The following is a 17,164-nucleotide window of genomic DNA, read 5'->3' as shown; positions in this document are numbered from 1 at the left end:
TGAAAACCAATACGATAGTTGTAATTCTCGTTTGCCCGGGGGTTCTCGGAATAAGATTTGAATTCGTTGCTTGAATGTTACTCTCATTCTAATTTCAATAATTGGAGATTTTGATTTTATTTGTGGGAGAAATTATGATGGAGCAGATATCGTATTTAGTTTCTAAATACATCGGAAAATATGTAAAAGATATCGTTAAGAATTTGTTTTGACAAGAGGAAAGCTGTTCTTTTGGGAAAAAATTTAAATGATTTAAAAATCTATGGGAAATATTCTCGGAAAATGAAAAGTTATGGTTCGAAGAAATCGGCCTTTTGATTTTCGTTTCACTGAAGCGGTCACGCGTACATCGCACGAAATATCCTGAAAACTATTGCTACATATTTCGGTTATTCTTCATACTTCCTAACCTCCATTCTTCACATCCGAAATGCTTATTCTTTTCCTCCCTCTACCTCGATTCCCAACATTATCCCCTCTATTTGTCTGTCAATAGCTTTCTACAATGTAACTGGCAGTAAATGAAGAACGGGTGGTAGCAATTTTCCACTAGATAAGTAGAGGACGAGTAGTAGTAAGCCAGTAGTTATCTAGTGGAAACTTGTTACCATTCCTTCTTTATTATTTCCGAATACCACCGCATCACGCCTGAAGCTATTCAATTTGTTTTTGACTGGAACTTGGCTGATAATTACATATCGCCACGGTTTATCGTAAGTAACCAGTGAAACATGACATTCTTCTAGTCAAAGCGCAGAAAATATTTTATTTTTCTCAAGTTTATTTATTTTAGTCCAAATTTTCATCGAGGTTCTTTCTTATGCAAAGACCATTCATGGTAAAAAATAATTGTTTCACCACCTTTTACTTTGCTTTTGCGTGTGTGTTGTGTGTTTGCGATTGGTTTTGGAGCAATGGTAAATGATCTTGAGGCTTTGAGAGTCACGGTCCTCGAAACCGTCCTATCTTGATTGTTTACCGACTTATTACCTAACACCCCCCCCCTCTATTATTTTCCCCGCAGAACAAAACCTCGTCCACGACGGCGGACTCGGCTTCTTCGAGCTCCCCCTCGGAGCGCCACCCGGCGGCGGGCGCCGGGGACTCCCGCAAAGGGAGCGATGACGACCCGGTGGGCAACAACCTAGACGCCCACCACCCCTCGCCGCACCGGACCAACAACAACACGCCCACGCTGATGCAGAACGGGGGCCAGCGAGGGCCGGACGGGTCGGACGAGGCCCTCCGGAAGATGGTGTCCCAGCTGAGGCGGGAGGCGAAGGAATGGGAGGCGAGGGCGGAGGCGTCTTCGGCGCAGGCGGAGGAATTGAAGCGCTTGCTCAAGAGGAGCGACCAGGAGGTGCTCAAGCTGCAGAGGGAGGTCCACAAGCTGAGGGTGAGTCCCCCGACGGCACCAGAGGGACCCTCGTTGGTGCCCGTGCTTCTTCTAGCCCTTAAAATATTAAGTTGCCCCTACAACCGAGTAGTGTTAATATCAATGAGCTCATCGTAGAAACGACTTCGACTGTAATCGCTTGAAAGTTAATCAAGTGTAAACGAAGTAAATGAGGTTTACGGAGAAAAAAAACACTAAAGTTGTGGGACATCCACTATTGAAGCAGTTCATCTGTTTTGAGGTGTTTTGGAAGAAGGGCGATTCGTGTAGAAAGAGCACAAAAGAAGAATTACATCAGGTAAAAAAGTATTTGCAGAAAGGGGGGAGATGATGATAAAGAACATGTGTGCGGATGCGAATAAATGATTATTGAATTATTTAATGTGTAGCCCAGATTTGGAGCTGCTTGTAAATAGGTTTCTGAGATGTGCGTAGTTAAGTCTTCTATGGATAAGAGGTGATTGAAGGCATCCGTGTCGTGGAGGAAAAGAAATGGACCGAAAGAAAAATGCAGGCGATGAAGAAATAGTTATGGAATGGGAGGACAAAGGTGGTTGGGGGAAATGGAAAGAAGTGAGAAGGAGTGAATGGAGGGCGGGCGCTCTTTGATGGTAATGGAATATAGTGGTTTCGATGGTGGGCAGGCGATGCGGAGGGTGGGAAAGAATACGCGTGTCGGGCGCAATGAAGAGAGGCAAGATGTGCGTATGTGGAGTAATGAATGGTTTATTCCATTGCGATTTCCGATGACTCATTTATAGTTTTGTAAGAGAAGGCTTAACGGTTAATATGTTAACTGCTAGGACACCCAATTTTCTCAGCGGGAAAAACTTCCCTGGGAATGCACGTGGTTCTATCGGATACTTATTGACTATCGAAATAATTATCCTCAATATTCCCATTCATTCATTTCCATCAATTATTTGTTAAACGATGCGGCAATCCCAACAGCAAATTAATTTTCAAAATGAGAGAAGAGATAAGATAAACCGAGGTCGTGTTTTTAATATGATGTGTGTGTAATTACAAATTTACGTCTAAATCTACAACTACTCAATACCCCGCAAGCCGCGACAGGGGCGTGTGGTGGGGGGTGTCAGGGCACCACCCGCAATTAATAAAAAACCCATGCAAAACCACAAATTTATACATCCCACAAATAAAACATGGTATGCATTCATGCAAGAACAGTTACACCCCACACACATGCAAACACTCTGACTACCAACTAACGTACACATGCACCTACAAATATACCTAACAGCTTTGCAGCGTTTAACTTTGCTCCGACTTGTAAATTCAATGTTTTTAATATTTCTAAACTGACTTCGGTTTCTTAGTAATATGATTCCTGATAGTTAGGGGAAATAATGAGTATTTGTATCTATCTGTACTGGAATCTATCTCCCTTATTAAATCTTTTGGTCTACCTTAGTACTGTGGGGCCATTATGATTCCGTTAGTGTCATCGTTAAACTCGTTTGTTCTGAACCTTTCTAAAAGTCTAAGTCTCGCTTGTTCCTTCATTTCAATAGTTTGTGAAAAATTCCATAAAGTTACGCCTGATACAACAAATTTGATGGTTGTCTTGTTCATAGGTAGTGAAGGATGTCTCTAGGCTTGAAGTGTTAGAATAAAAATAAATTCTTTTTAATTCTCACACATTTATTACCGTTGTAAACATCACACTAATTCTCATTTGGTCTTTCGCATTTGATGCTTGAGCACTTGAGCGTCCCAGTCTTAACCGCGGATGTGTGATCCGCTGTAATCTGTGAAGGCTAATTGGAAAACACTCGTAGATTACTCTGTCGCCATGCTGCCCTTATACATACTGCGTTGTTATATTTGAGCCCGGGAAAAGTGAGTGTGTGCAATCGGTGAAAGGTCAGCGTGTTTATTTTTCCGCACGATGAATAATATTTAATCCGACGTAGGTGAGTGGGAGGAGGATAGGTGTGAGATTACTCACCTGGTGTCCCCCCTCACCCGTCCTGCCCTCCTGCGCCTGACCCCCAACCCTCCCGGGGCTAATGCCCCACGTGGGGTTGCCCTCGATCTCCCGCCTTTTCGCCTCTAGGCGATGCATCCGAACATAGGTTTGATTGGAAATCATGTGACTCAAGGAAGTGGTCACCTATTCTGCTCCCATTGGACCGCATCTCTTCTTATTTCTCGCAATTCTGAATAACGGTTCCGCCTCTTGTGCCAACCATCATTGCGGGGGCTAACGTACTGGCTTCCCACCCTGAGGGCGCGGGTTCAAATCCCGGCGGTGTTGAATATTTTTCACCGGTATCTCGATCCCTACTTGAGGTGCTTTGTGGAGGGCACTTTGAGCGAGTACGCCGTCCGTCGGATGGGACGTTAAACTGCGGACCCCTTGGCGCCTTTCGTAAAGAGTAGGCTAATGCCGACGCCGGGTTTCTCTCCACCCTTCATCCTTTCCTGCCCATCCCCTATGGCGAAAATGACCTCAGCTGTCGGTCGCCTCCCCTCAAAACTACTACTACCATGAAGCGCTGCGTCGATGCACTGGCATAATGACTGGAGATCACGATGGGGTGCCTTCACTCATTGGAGGCCCTAATGCAACCTATCTGCAATTTCACTGTGTTATTCATGTTGATCGAAATGAAGACGGGCAGAAGTTGATTGCGGCTTCGTAACTGAAGGAAAGCAGATTTCATTATTGACCGGAGGACCCTGAATTCAAGTATATTGGCTTTCTCCAGGGTTGACCCCACACTTACTGCTCTATGACTCACCTTCCGAATCAACCTATTCTCCCCCCACCCCTAATAATCAGACTCCTCTTTTGGACAACTGTTCTCCTTTCGATTATATTTTACGATATTAGGAATGAATTATGAACCGCATGTTGAAATTAGTGTAAGTTGTAGAATCAGTATAATACTAAATACCATCAGCTGAAATACACTCTGAACCGTACATATGATTACTAAACTGTAATATAGAGTGAATAAAATTACTTTAATTACTCTATGAATGTGCCGATTAAACATTTCTACATCTACATCTACTTAATACCCCGCAAGCCGCCGCAAGGGCGTGTGGCGGGGGGTGTTAGGACACCACCCGTAATTTAGAAAAGAAAAAGAAAAAAAACCGCATGCAATAACCACAAAATCATATATCCACAAAAAAACATAGCATACATTCATGCATGAACACTTACACCCCACACACATGCAAACACTCAATCTACATCTTACATACACATGCACCTACAAACATACCTAACAGCTTTGCAGTGTTTAACTTTGCTCCGACTTGTAAATTCAATGTTTTCAATATTTCTAAAGTGACTTCGGTTTCTTACTATTATGATTTCTGATTGTTCTGGGAAAGAATGAGTATTTGTACCTATCTGTCCTGGAATCTATCTCCCTTAGTTTATCTTTGTGGTCTGATTTACCTAAGTAGTGTGGGGCCATTATAATTCCTTCAGTATCATAGTTAAACTCGTTTGTTCTGAACCTTTTGTTTGTTTGATACCTGTTTGTTCTATTTTGATAAATGTTAAATATAATGGTGCAGCAACTTCAATAATAGTGGTGTCATTTTGCCCAAGTTTTTCTTAACTTAAACTTTTGAGTCTTTTTTTTTTTGGGCTTCCCAAAATTCTGATGACTCCGTCTTTGAGTCATGAAGCCCCTCCCCCCCTCTGGGCAACCCTTAGCAAAATCAATCCCTAAATCCAAGCAGTATGATTTTCTATAAACGGGAAAACGACCGCGAAACGACCGGTGGCTGGAGAGAAAGGAATTTGCCATCGTATTCTGAACATGTGAATTTCACTCGTGGGATTCCTCGATAGGGAGTTAGTTATTATCTCACCTACGAAACCGACCGATGACTTGTAGACCGTAGACTATGATAGTTCAATTCATAGTAAAAATATAAAAAACCTTTTTGAATGTTGCACTCAATGTTTGATAATTCTTGATTGCACTGTTACTCGCATATTTTTTAATTCATAAAGTAGAAAAACATTCATGCCAAAAAAACCACGTTCATCTCGAAAGGTGAAGTCGTCGGAAAGTCACAAATTCTAGCTGGCGAACTCACGCCAAACTGAATTCGCCCTAAAAAATATTATATTTTTTCATGTCTATTAATGTTGTTTCCTACATCGTAACTATATTTTAGCTGCGTTAGTGTAAAAATTAACGAGGTGTGTATTTGAGAGACATTTTCGAGAAGTTTGGAAAGCGTTCATTATTAATATTTATCGGGGAAGGAAGGGCATCTTTCTCGTAATTGCTGCGGACCTCTGCCAGTCTAAATCACTTCCAGCAACACACTCATTGGGATTGACAAATGAGCGTCTTGCCTGGAAATCGCGCCAGTGGTTAAGTTGGGGAAATTGCTTAATGCGGGGCCTTTAATTCTGGGATATTCTGACAAGACTTCCCTTGGTAGACGTTTGACATCTAGCGTAAGCAATTAATAAAGATTTTATTTTAAAAGTAAGGGTATGATTAAGATTCCTCCTACTTTTTCTCCAATGTGCCGTCAGATCTAATCTGGTTGAAATCCGCAAGAAAGTTGGAGTTGACTTGATATCAGTGTGTTATCTCATCAGCGGAGAATATATGAATAACTAAGTCAGACAGCCAAGTCATGCCATTGAAATACAATTACTCCGGATTGTTCATCACGCATGAATAACATTTTTCTTAAAAAATTAACGGGAGGACTTAAGAAAATGAATATGTTACGCCTATGCATTAATTTCTTAAATGTGATGGACAGTCCGGGATTAAGCATTTCACAAGCGTCAAAAAATTAACTAGATAGACGAGTTTGGGTGTTAGTAAACTTCAAAATTTAAGTGGCCCGGGTAAACGAGATTTCGGTAGCTGGGAGATATCTGGTTATGCGCGTCGAATTTGGAATTGTTACAGATTTCCGGCGGAGGTATGGCTACTACCTTTTCTCATCTGAGGGGCAGTGCTACCGTTCAAAGCTTTTTCATTTCGCATCTAATGGCTTCCACACGTGTTAGAACCGTCCCTAATGCCATGGTGAATTACACCTAATAATGTGCTAAAAAATGTGGCAAAAAGTCATCGAAATTTCCGATTATGGTTTTTTGATACGATGCAAATTTCTAGAAAAGTGTAACAGGTGCCGAGAACTGTTTGCTGCCAATCGAAAAAGACTTAAAAAGGTCAAAATGAAGAAATATGAAAAAGTGAAATAACAGGATTGCTTTCCAGCATTACCATACCCAATTAATAATAACACAAGTCGTGGGATAGTGTGTATGTTTTTATTTATTACGCCAAATCACGACCTGAATAAATAAAGGTAACGAAGAAAATTTAAATGTAAATTTTGTTTTGTTCTTGGGCAAATGCCTAGATATATTTAATGCTTGGCAAATATTGATTTGTATCGGTCGACCCGATCTGACTTCATGATTTTGCGTTCAGTGGAGTACCCTTGAGCTACACGTGGCGAGTACCAAGAGCACCTTGTATATATGTATGTATGTTGAAGCTTTGTTTTGGTCGTGTACAGAACTGTATGACAATTGGCCACTGAATAACCAATCGATACTATCGCTTTATTATTACGGTTGACTATGCTATAAGTCTCTCAAAATAGAACCTATAATATATATGTATAAATGTATATATACACATATTTGCATCAATATAAATATTCGATATTGATAGAAATGAGCTCTTACGGCTAGTAATATATAATAAATGTGAAACTCCAAGAGCCGTAAATAGTTTACCTTTCTAAACAAAGTAAAAATGAAATTAGTCATTTCCTTGACCGTGTAATTCCCTCTCCCCCTCACTACATAACCTATCGTTTCAAACTCCTCTACCGTCAGCCTCGTCTATTGGCTTTTGTCTTTTTCACCAATCCCCCCTCCCCCACACATGTAACACTATATATTCTTCGGATTGCCCTTACCCTTTCTCACTTCGACTTTTGTTGTAGTGACGATTACCCTTCAGTACGCTGAAGAGGGCTATTTTGTGGCCGAAATACGCGTATTCGTATTCACCTTTCTTATCCTCTCCTTTTTTTACCTTTTACCCCTTTTACCTACCTCATTATCCTTTTTTACCTTTTACCCCTTCTTGACTTGTGGCGCTAGCCAACTAATTTCATTTTTACTTCGTTTAGAAAGGTAAACTGTTTACGGCTATTGGAGTTTCACATTTATTATATATATATATATATATATATATATATATATATATATATATATATATATATATATATATATATATATATATATATATATTCGATATGTCGAGTAAAGTAATCGAATTTTATATGAATGGCATTAACAATCTTCCACACATTGATCCTTTTTTCTTGATAAAGAGATTATCCCAACGATGTCAAATGACTCAGCCACCTGTAGCTTTGACGTCTATATTAATGTGTATACACACATTTGTATCTGTATACATTCAAACACGAAATCCTGCCAAACGGCGAACAAATACTCATTTATATAGAAACAGATATACTGCGTAATTTACACTGAGATCTGCGTTGCTTTATGCAACCAAGTGCCCCGATTCTTTGGCCAAGAGATAGCGTTAGGGAGCTGTTTCACCCACCAAAGAAGAAATAGAAAACACACAAGAAGGAAGGATAGTAGTAATGCCATCATACAACATCAACATCATATAGGATAAGAGCAGTGCGTTTCGTGGTACGCATAGCCAAAAGAGGAGACGAGCCTCATTGGCCTAATACACCCGATATTTTTACATTCGTGATCTGCTTGATTCCGCCTTCCCCACCTCTCCTGTGTTCGTCCTTTATGTGTGTTTCTATCCCTTTTCCTTATATCTGTTACTATAAATATATATATATATATATATATATATATATATACATATATATACATATATATATATATATATATACATATATATATATATATATATATACATATATATATACATATATATATATATATTCATATATATATATACATATACATATATATATATATACATATACATATATATATATATATGTGTATATTTATATATACACACACACACCCAAGCTTAAGTGATTTTTCGGGTACCAGATCTTCTTCCTGGGAAACCATAACCGGCACAGGGAAAGGAACTGGCCCCCCTACCCTGATTCAATTGAATTTCACACGCCGTATAGGGCTTAGTACTGGGTGAACTCTACCATCACCTCCCAAACCGACCTTCGGGTTGATTACTGTTTTTAAGGTTATATATATATATATATATATATATATATATATATATATATATATATATATATATATATATATATATATATATATATAAACACAGATGTAGATTTTTAGAATATAGAGAGACAAAGAAAGGACACAAGGACACTCACAATATGTTATTTGACGTTTCGACAGCTCGGCTGTCGTCTTCAGAATCATCTTCGTCATGTCGTCTTCTGAAGACGGCAGCCGAGGTGTCGAAACGTCAAATAACATATTGTGAGTGTCCTTTCTTTGTCTCTCTATATTCTAAAAATCTACATCTGTGTTTTTATATATTTGTGCGTCGCCGAAGAGCGTTCCATTTCGAAGATATTATATATATATATATATATATATATATATATATATATATATATATATATTAGTGTGTATGCATTTGTTCATACACTTATAAAAATGTACTCCAGCGCCAATATTTTCTCCGAAGTAAGTACATGAGCATTGCCACGGGTGTCATGGTGGCTCAAAATCAAAAAAAGGGTCACAATTTTGTTTTTGAATGTTTCGGCACCGCAACCACCCCTTTCACCAGGCATCAGGAGACTGCCGTCACGAGTGATGGGCGTGTAGGGGGAGGGGTTTGTTCGAGTGCTTAGGAGAGAGTCGGAGGGCAACCCCTAGAGGGCAAGGTTCAAACCCGGGGATCAGCGGTGCACGCCTCCTCGGGGGATTTGAGCAGCATTGTCGTGGCGGGGGTGGAGAGGGGGGGGGGGAGGGCAGCGTTTGAAACTAGCGTCGGTCGTTGAAAGGGGCATTCTGGTTCGGATGCCAGTGGCCCGTGTGTGTATGCTAGTGAGTAGCGGGAGGGTTTCGTTGGGGTTTTATTCGTTTTCAAGATGTCCGGTAGTTTGGAGGCTCATTTACAAAGGATAGAGGGGCAGTTAGGTAGTTGGGGCAGTCAAATGAAAACCTAACGCTAGTCGTAACACACACACACACAGTCCGCTAAGAGTTAGAGGCTAGCTTTTCACGCATCGATACTGCCATTTCTGTGGTAGGAGAGCTGCATAGTATCAATTCAGAGGTGTACGGGTAGTTGGGTTATGTCCTTGATGGTGCGCGGAATGGTTGTTCTAGCGGGTGCTCGGTTTTCATTTGGCTACACCTCACACTAGCTAACCCATCCAAGGCTCATAAATATAATAGTTTTATCCTTTTCTGAGATTGCTACTTGAGAAGAGGCGCCGATGGATGAAGGTCGCGTTTTTTTTCTTTTACAAGTAACGCGAGTAGTTAAGAAAGTGAATGGGCGTTGTTTGTGAGGTTGAACGACCGCTTTACGCCCTCCGCCTCTTCTCTCGTGAATGGGATGTTCTCAAAGAGGGTCGGCTTTTGTCTCTTCAATCCTCTCGCCTTCCAATTTCCTTCAATTCCCTATCGACTTAATGCGTCTTACGATTTCCGTCGGCGAGGACATTATCACCCGAGAAGTGCCCTCGTGGGCGTAGCGGTGGGTGCGGGGCGGGCCCCAAATGAGAGGGCGTGACAAAAGGCCCGTGTCGTTCCGATGGAACGGCGAAATTTTTCGCCGCGCCGGGAACTGTCATCTCAGTAGTGGTCCCCATTAGTCGTGTTGATCTCCCTCTCGATTGCCAAATCATTCACCGGTCGGAGGCGTCAATTAAATTAGAAAGTTCCATTACCATTGGTCCAGGGATTTCATTTTTCACGTTAATGTGTGCATTAGCTCATTATTTTTTTTTCACGGTTAACTTTTAATCACAAACTGTTCTCTCCGGCCTTCGCCAAGTCTAAAAGTCGACTCGTGGTGGCCTTAGGGACGGATGGGTGTTGGGCCAAATATGTACTATATTTCTCGAGGGTCGAAATAACCATTTGAGATACATGAAAATGTTTGAAGCTCGATTTTAATTTCAATAAACTTCGATTATATTGTCGAAAAAAAGGACCCTAATTGTTCCTATTTGCATGAAATTTTTACTCCTAAAAGGCCGGATACATGATATTTTGTTTATATTATCAGGACGAGAAACGTAGAAACTTGCTAAATCCGATGCAGGTTGTTACAAAATAATTGACAGATTCGGAATAAAATTAATATCGATCTATGAATAATGTAGATGGATTAATTCCAAGCTCCGTAGACGTTCCAGAAAATGACGTATCGGCTAGAAAGCTATGGATGAGCCAAATGGAGTGGTTTGCTGAGGCCTTCGGACGGAAGCTGCAGGATGTCAATGATGTACGGGCGACGTACACGTAAGCACTCGAGCGTTCTCAGCAACCGACCTCAGTGAAACTAATTTGCACTTAAAGGAGTTCAAGGCCAGTTTTTACTTGTTTGAGCATTGATATTTAAAGTGCTAATCTAATAAAATTTTTGTGCTGACAGACGTTTAGTTTTCACTCTTTTGAAAACTCGCGAAAAGATTTGCGCTCCATTCATACTCCTCGCCCGCACTAAAGGGGCATCGCATCAGCTTTCGGATTGCGGTTGGGCAGCGTTGGCACCTGGTGTTTGGCCAGGAAATCTTCGACTGGTAGCGCATTGTGGCAAAAAACTTGGGCATGAGCTGGGCGCACCCTTTCCGCGTCGCTAAATCTTCAGTAACAATGCGCAACACAGCAGTAGGCAAGTTCAGTTCATTGGTAACCATCTTGATACTCAATCGACGGTCACAGTCCAACGATTGTCGAACACGAGCCACATTTTTGTCGGGTTTTGCTGGTTGACGGCCGCCCAGAGAGCGTTGTTCTTCGTGAACCTCTTCCCGGACCTCCTTAAAGGCCTTTAACGACATTGTTATTATTATTAAAAATGCACACGTGCAGATAGACAGCGTCAGGTGGCACGCAAGTCCCAAGTAATCACAAAAGATAATAGATAAAATCAGTAAGTAAAACAAAAGTGCACTTAAAGGAAACTTCCAAACACAAATCTATTTAGAAAAACAAGAGAATTCCCATTTCATTTACATCAATCAATCGGCAAGAAAAAAAAGATAGATTACAAAAAAATTAAGCTGTTACATATTATGCGATACACCACCCATCAATCAAATCATTACATATAATCCTTACATCTTTTCTTAAAAGTATACACTCTGTTAGGAAAGGGCTCGACCTTTCCTAACAGAGTTTCTTTTAACCATCTCGAAACTTGTGAGTTGGACAGAGCAGGGTCCCCGTCTCCATTGTACGTTAAGAACTTGACGAGGAACCATTTTTTTAATGAAATAAAATATTGATCGCACGACCCCGAAGGTTTTGCACGGTCCGGCATTTGCTGAAAATTTCCCTAGGATTCGCCACATTAAACTTAAACAAGTTTCTTCCTCACTTACATTTCGAGTGGCTCTCTAAGCGAGCATCGCTATCGTTGTATCTCTGTATCGTAATGTCCTCATCATTGCCCACCGTCTACCCACCTGGCAAAGTATTCGTACATCCTACTTGTCATATTTTAATTGTGACTGAGATAAGAAGGCCATTGGAGTACGAAGAAAGAAAGGAGGAGTTACGCTGCCGTAACTTAAAAGAGTTCCTCACTTCCCTTGGCGATTACGTATGTAACGAACAACTCTTTGACCGCTTCCGATATAAGGTCACGTAGTTGGCCATAACCTGAGCTTCAATGTTTCCATGTCGGGCGCGCATAAATTATATTTGCAGCTCCGACCACGAGGCATATAAGTCAAAAATCCCGTGCGTTTAATTACTGGGCGTTCAGAGACCCGAGAGGGGGGAAAAAAAGAGTCCATGAGCAAGGCACGAGGATGAATATGCATCTCTCTGTCCCGGAGACCGAGATGGCTATCTTCTCGCTTCGTTAAGTGAGTTCGGTCTGTTTTAGCGGTGCTGCGCTCGCGGATAAACGAAGACAAATGCCGGCATTTAAAAACTTCATATAGCGACGGACTTACCAAGTATGTGTGTGTGTGTGTGTATATATATATCTCCCCGCGCAGATCTTCTTCAGCTATCGCGGATGTAATCTCGTGCCTCTTATTGTTTTTATCCGTGCCAAGCTCGGTTGCCAACTCATCTCCTCCCTCCTCCTCCCCCGGATCTCTTCCCTCCCACCCCCCCACCCTCACCGACGCCTTACAACTCTTGACAGCCCCATCGCGGATTTCGGCAGACGTTGAAAGTGATTAATCGTCTCGGAAAGGGATGGGCTTAAGATATCAGCATGTCAGAATCTCCTCACACGTGTACCACAGCTATTTCCTAGTTCATTCTCGGCCATAAAGGGATTGTTTCGGTGGGATTTATGTGTCCATATAACTTTAAAAGTTTTGTTCTCCAGTCGAAACTTTTAAAATCCAGGTTTTTTTTTTAAACCTGGATTATAAAAATTCTCTACTTGAGAACCAAGTGTCAACGTTTTGGAGTTGAAAATATTAATTATCTTCCAAAACTTTCAACTCTTGGAATATTTAATACTGCTGGTGGACTCCAATTCGCCCATTCGCCCAACTCCCGACAGTCTGTCTTAATTTTGCCAAGCGATAAAACCCTGATGGACGAATGAAGGCCGTATCACAATCATGACACTTTTAATTGTATCGCGACTCTGTAATTCACGTGGAAGATATTTTATCAAATGATAATTTTTTTAACAGCCCACCCATTAAACAGCAAATAATGTTATTTTTTTGGCATGAATGACACTAATGGGATTCAGCGTTGTCAGCTCATTTCATTCCATAATATAAAAAAATTGGTCCATCTCGCGGACTGACGTTTAAGTATTTATTTTACCGCGCAGTGATGTTTAGTATGTCTGCATTTCTGGATTTTATAATTGTCGTGGTTCACAAATGTTCAAACGATTTTTTCAAAGATAAAATATTTCTAATTGAAGATGTTTAAGATTTTATACGAAATAACTTTGTTTAATTTTTTTACGTCGGTATATCGTAAAACGTTGAATATAATTTTATTTTTGAACTTTGGGATCAGAAAATGGATAGGTATTGGAAAGTACTCTAAGAGAGGGAGATTTTCTTAGGGTTATCGATGTATCGAGGAGTTATTATGACGAACAAGTATTCCCGAAGTTTCATCTCAGTTTGGCAAGCGGCCCTTGGGCATTTATGGCTGACCACACGTACGAAAAAACAGCCGCTGTTTCACCTTACCTTTCCGGTGACGCAGGTAACCAGCTATTCCTCGAAAATCCCCCCCCCCCGCTTTCCCCTGATGACAACACGGCTGGGAGAAATAGAAGAAGGCCGAATGGAGCGCCAAACGGTAAATAATTTTCAAATTGATTGCGAACACCCGCGGGAAATAATTACTTTGTTCGCGAAATAATGGAAGGAATTTCTAACGACATCTATCCAGTTGGCTGCTTGAATCTTTCTCGTTTGCTATTTTATCATTTAATATTTACTTTTGTCAACCCTCTCCGGGACCAGATATACCGAAGTGTTCCACGATATTTTTCTCCGATCTCCCATTTCCCTCTTCGACGTCCGACGATTTTTTCCCGTCCCCGTAAATGCTTCTTTTAAGAAAGAATGAAGGTTGCATTCGTTCTAGCTCCTTCCTCATGGGGAGACGTCTGTCTGCCTACCGTTTCTTTTTGCCAGATCCTAGAATTTTTTTGTAACGGAGACGTACTTGATCCATTTGCGTTCGATAGCTCCTCCAGATATTCCCAATGCTCTTTTCCTCCTGCGTTTGCCGCTTCGAGTCGGAAGAGATAATGCTTTCTATTTTATTCGAAACTCTTGTGATTTAAATTTACTTCGTTTCTTTGTATACCTATTCCAAATGTGCATTTGATAAGGGTGGTTGGGGTGAGTGCTTTTATGTCTAACGTCGTTAGTAATCGTACCTTCTAATTTTGATAGAGTTTTCTTTTGCTGTAAGGTGTCTTGGTACGTATGTAGGCAATGATGGTTGTTCTTCGATTTTTTTGATATTAATGAGGAGTTAAATATATACCATTGTTCTTCCAGAGAAATGAGAATTGTTTACACTTTTTATCGTACTGGCTTCCCTGCCGGAGAAATCGGGTTCAAATCCCAGCGGTGATGAATATTTTTCAGAGGTATCTCGATCCCTACTTGACGTGCTTTGTGGAGGGCACTTTGAGTGAGTACGACGTCCGTCGGATGGGACGTTAAGCTGCGGACCCCTTGGTGCCTTTCGTTATTAGAGTAGGCTAATGCCGACGCCGGATTTCTCTCCACCCTTCATCCTTTCCTGTCCATCTCCTATGGCGCAAATGACCTCAGCAGGCGGTCGCCTCTCCTAAATACTGCTCCTACTTGAATGAATAAAATTCCCCCTGATTAAGGTCGTAAGAAATACGCTATTGGCTTCCACTATCAGAGGGCTCCTGGAAAAGAGTAACTTCACTGACTTTCCATCCGAAATTATGGTATTAACAATTCGGCACACACAATGCGAAGCACGAGATTTAAAGGTTTATTATTTATATTCATGCAATCTGATTATCATATTGAACTTAAATTCGCCAGAGAGCCACTTCCGAAGTAAAATACTCTTGGCTTATAACATAGTAGTACGCGTGGCGAGCAAAGTGGTTGAGAAAAGATTATGGAAAATCTTAAACCTCAGACTGAGGAAGAGGATTATTATTAAATAAGTGTGGCGTGAGACAGTGTTGAAGGGCCTCACTCAAATCGTAAGAAGTGAATAACGAAAGAAATGAAAACTGAAGAACTATGCGCTACGGGAGTAATTAATCATTATTTGCCTGACCAACATTTGGATGGTAGGCGCTCGTTTGCCGCTAAGGTTACGCGAGTTTGTCAGCACGAATTCCCACGAGCGAGTGTGTTAACGTTGTTTACATCGAGAATGGAAAAGAAAAAGCCTGTTAATAGCAATACGATAACATCCATGAAACTCTTAAGCACTTGCAATAAACGCCAACCACATTCCGGAGTTGGTTCGTTCACCGCACACATCCATCCCCCTCCCCTTCTCAACGACCTTCAACATATCGACGAATGTCTTCAATTCCACTGTCGGAGCGTGTGGCAGAGGGTGTCTTGAGTGCCGGAAGTGAAGAAATGTAGAGGAAGCCTGTCAAAGGGATGCACGACTCTACACTTCGGTGTTTCTGCCGTGGTTCTTGCGAGGGAAGGCGGATTCTCAAGACATGTTAATTTCCTTGGCAGTCTATTAAAACAGTGCGAAACTTACGATCATTTCTTCACTAAAGTAACAAGTATGACTGCACTGTCGATACCTGCCTGTTTAAAAGGTTTTTTTTAGGCATCTGTCGCTCTTTTGTCCGCAGTGATTTCCTGGATTACGCGTGTTTTGTGACGCTTTGTGGCAATAGTAACTTATTGTTTTTATCTCGAAGCAGGCAGCCTTTGCCTCTCTTTTTATCATTTCTTTATTCCTTGTATTTTTTTATTTAGCTGGATCGCAGCTGCGTGTTCGATGTGAGTTGTAACGAGGAATAAAATGTTTCGTTCACTTATTCATCGATTGATGTCGACATTTCAACGGAGAAAGAGAGTTTGGGGGGGAGGGGGGGATAGGTGCGCTCTGAGCGGGGAACTGACCATCCTGTGTGTGCGTGTGTGTGTGCGTGAGTGTACGTTCGCGCCTTTTCAGGGCGGGGGTGGAGGCGGGGGAAGAATGGAAAGAATGGCGTAGACGCGGCGGAGGCATAACTGACGCTACTCCCCCGCCTCCAACCCCTCTCTCCCCATCGCTCCCGGGGTAGGCTTGTTCACCCCCTCCCCCCCCCCCCCGTCGTGGTGATCCACGGAGGAAGGCGAGCAGGGCGCGCGTGTCGAAAGCGACTCGCGGCCCGACGCTTAGGATCGGGTTTTTTGCGTGTTTGCACTCAAATATATACGTGGGCTGTCCAGAAAGTAAACTCCGCGATGCTGTGAAAAAAATACTCTGAAATAGATTCAGAAAACTTACTCTATTCATTTTCAAACTACATCTCTCTTCTATTTTTTACATTCTCGCCAAACAGAACAAAGCATTTGTCACATCTCTGAATTGGTATTCAAATTCCCTCAGCATAAAATTTTGTCGCCTGAGTTCGCAAAACTACCGATGACGGCATCTTTTAAGTTCCTCGTCGAAACGAGCACAAAAATTGTGGTGGCCTAACCTTTCTGTCGTGTTTCCATGCAATAGAGTCGTTGAAATCTCTGGGCAACTTTCTAAAGATAACATATAACGTAGAACGCCGGTTTTCACGTACTTTTTTCCGGTGCAGTTCATTGTTCACCACAGACGGGGGCGGTCTCTTATGCCTTCGTCAAGGACACTTGTGTTGACTCCTAAACGAATGAGAACACCGACGCACAACTAACTCCCATTGTCACTCATCACATTTCGCAATGATGGATGTCAGCTGCTTTGCGGTCTTTCTTCAGTAAACGCCTTATCACTGAACGGGCTTTCCATTCGGCGGGTGTTTCAATAGTATTGCTCATTCTCTCACGCTAATGCAAACAAAAGACAAGCGATGTGCCCTTCTAACCACTGCAGCTCGAGGCGCACTG

At 41.7% G+C, this 17,164-nt stretch overlaps 1 protein-coding gene across 3 annotated transcripts in view; it reads left to right on the top strand.

The window, feature by feature from the left end:
- Pkg21D (Protein kinase, cGMP-dependent at 21D) overlaps positions 1-17,164 on the top strand; it is an 877,499-nt gene that overhangs the window by 703,151 nt on the left and 157,184 nt on the right. For all 3 annotated transcript variants that reach the window (XM_071593157.1, XM_071593153.1, XM_071593156.1), the window contains one exon: positions 1,025-1,396. In XM_071593157.1, coding sequence (XP_071449258.1) covers positions 1,199-1,396 — 198 coding nt within the window. In that variant the 5' untranslated portion in view covers positions 1,025-1,198. The remainder of the gene's footprint in view (positions 1-1,024; positions 1,397-17,164) is intronic.

This window comes from Hetaerina americana, unplaced genomic scaffold (genome assembly GCF_022747635.1).
Source record: "Hetaerina americana unplaced genomic scaffold, ioHetAmer1.1.p SCAF_52, whole genome shotgun sequence".
NCBI lineage: Eukaryota > Metazoa > Arthropoda > Insecta > Odonata > Calopterygidae > Hetaerina > Hetaerina americana.
This window is presented reverse-complemented; position numbering and strand designations above follow the sequence as displayed.